At 46.8% G+C, this 2,489-nt stretch overlaps 1 protein-coding gene across 1 annotated transcript; it reads right to left on the bottom strand.

The window, feature by feature from the left end:
- Positions 1-1,248: 1,248 nt before the first annotated feature.
- On the bottom strand, positions 1,249-2,202 carry LOC311308197 (olfactory receptor 10G4-like; the record flags this gene model as incomplete). The annotated part of the gene is made up of 1 exon (XM_084437133.1): positions 1,249-2,202. The coding sequence occupies one exon, from the start codon at positions 2,200-2,202 to the stop codon at positions 1,249-1,251; it is 954 nt and encodes a 317-aa protein (XP_084293259.1).
- Between the last annotated feature and the right edge of the window lie 287 nt (positions 2,203-2,489).

The raw sequence follows: 2,489 nt of genomic DNA, 5'->3' as shown, positions 1-2,489 counted from the left end.
TATGGCATATTATAAGACGTTTCTCTGTGCGCATGTGTGCTGGAGCAAGTTAGGAAGCTATTTCGTTTCTAAAGATCATATTACAGAGAAAACAACCGTTTCACGGCAGAAAATAGATTTTTTAGAAGCTGTATTCTCAGTGCCCCCACCACCGCCATTACATGGATATACTGGCTCGCGCTGGATTTTAAATTTCTTCTACAGGCCTCCGAACTACACCAAAGTTATCTTGGTGAGTGAAACGTCTTATAATATGCCGCAAATAAGGTCCAGGTTGTCAAAAACGAGCATTGTCTTTTAAAGTAGGTAGGTAGGTAGGTAGGTAGGTAGGTAGGTAGGTAGGTAGGTAGGTAGGTAGGTAGGTAGGTAGGTAGGTAGGTAGGTAGGTAGGTAGGTAGGTAGGTAGGTAGGTAGGTAGGTAGGTAGGTAGGTAGGTAGGTAGGTAGGTAGGTAGGTAGGTAGGTAGGTAGGTAGGTAGGTAGGTAGGTAGGTAGGTAGGTAGGTAGGTAGGTAGGTAGGTAGGTAGGTAGGTAGGTAGGTAGGTAGGAAGGTAGGTAGGTAGGTAGGTATCTAGGTAGGTACTTTATTAATCCCCCGAGGGGAAATTGCAGTGTTAAAGGAGCCACATTCAAGGGACATCAACCCATAGTACAGGAGGTGTAATTATAAATACACTTGACAATCTACAGAAATGTAAATAGTCCGATGCGTCGTACAATCGTGCCAAGGACTGCAATACATCACCAAGTGGTTCCCGAGCGCGGCACCGCTGCTGCTCACCGCTCCCCCAGGGCATGATGGGTCAAATGAGGAGAACTCATTTCACACACTCAGGTGTGACAATCAGTGGGACTTTAACTTTAACTTTATACAATATACAAGAAATGCAAATATACAGATTAACAATCAAGTGTTCAACAATGGGAGAGATTTCTAACCTGTTCAAACAACCAAAGACACAGAGATGGAAATCAAACCCACTTCTCCCAGACAACAGAAGACACGCCCTTACAGATCAAGACAGACTGATCAGCAAGCTGGTACATGTGTCCAGGTCTAAGAAAGCCTCACACACGTTTGGTCCTCCAACCACCTCAGTTACATTCTCAAACAGTTAAAAAAAGAATACATTTTCACATACATTTTTGATAAATCAATGAGAATTATTTTTTACATACAGTATATTGATGGATTTAGATCAAGGATGTGAAGACAAGTTAAAGTCCATAAGTGATAATCTTTATGGTATTATTTCATCACAGTAACTTTGCTCTTCGATAGAATCTGAACAAGTCTGGTCCTGATTTCCTTGGTCTTCAGGCAGTAGACTGTGGGGTTGATCAGAGGTGGCACCATTGTAGCAACAATTAATAGTGCGTTCCGCTCGGTCAGATTAAGTTTCACACCTACCCTCGTCAACAACCCGGACACACACTTAGTAGCATAGTAACAGAAAACAACAATAAGGTGCGACACGCAGGTGTTGAACATCTGCGCTCTGCCCTTTTTATCCGACAGTCTCATCACCGTATAGACAATTTTCACGTATGACAACAGGATGGTAAAAAACAGCAACCAGAACAGCATTCCGACCCCAACAGGGATCACAAAGAGGGGATACGGGTTCACACAGGCAGCCCGGACCAGGGCGGCGTAATCACAGAAAACATACCGGATGACGGGCTGACAGTACGGGAGATCAACCGTCAGGTAGATAAAACTCCCTACGGTGCACGCGCTTATGACCCAGGTGATGAAGATGAGCGCGACGGTGCGCGAGTTAGTCAGGATGACGCTGTACCTCAGAGGGCAGCTGATGGCAATGATGCGGTCGAGAGACATGAGAGGAAGAGCCAGGTACAACGAGGCTGCTCCCACATGGAAGATATACATGCGTGAGATGCAGGAGTAGAAGGAGATGGTCTTCACCTCCACCAGCAGCACAGAGATCATGGTGGTGCAGGCGCTGGTGGTGTACATGATGTCCACCACCGCGAGGTTGCAGATGAGCAGGTACATGGGCCTGTGCAGCCGGCGGTCCGTCAGGATGATGCAGATGTTGGTACCGCTGCCCAGAAGAACCAGGATGTAGGTGAGGAGGATGAGGAAGCCGAGGAGCTTCTTGTATGGAACGTGGTCGAAGCCTGTGATGATAAACTCTGTCACAGTCACATTCTGCCCTGTGAAATTCACTGAAGTCATGCTCAAACACTTGCACACACACAGTAGATGTAAGTAAGAATAGGAACTTGCCCTTTGGACTTCAGTGCTGGTGAGGAACTGAGTCACTGCTGGGCTTCTGAAATGGTACTTATTGTGTAGGAACCCACAGGGAGGGGGGGGGGGGGGGGGTTCCGGGGGGGTAAGGATGAAGGACAAACAGAACTAAAAGTTTTTGTTCTCACTGTTCCTCTCAACCTCCAGGGAAACACGTCATCTAGCCAGGGACTCATCCTTAATGATGATCTCCCCCATCACCGCCCCCATGC

This window comes from Borostomias antarcticus (assembly GCF_949987555.1).
Source record: "Borostomias antarcticus genome assembly, chromosome: 1".
Taxonomy (NCBI): domain Eukaryota; kingdom Metazoa; phylum Chordata; class Actinopteri; order Stomiiformes; family Stomiidae; genus Borostomias; species Borostomias antarcticus.
Note: the sequence above shows the minus strand (reverse complement) of the source record. Positions and strands in the feature narration are given on the sequence as shown.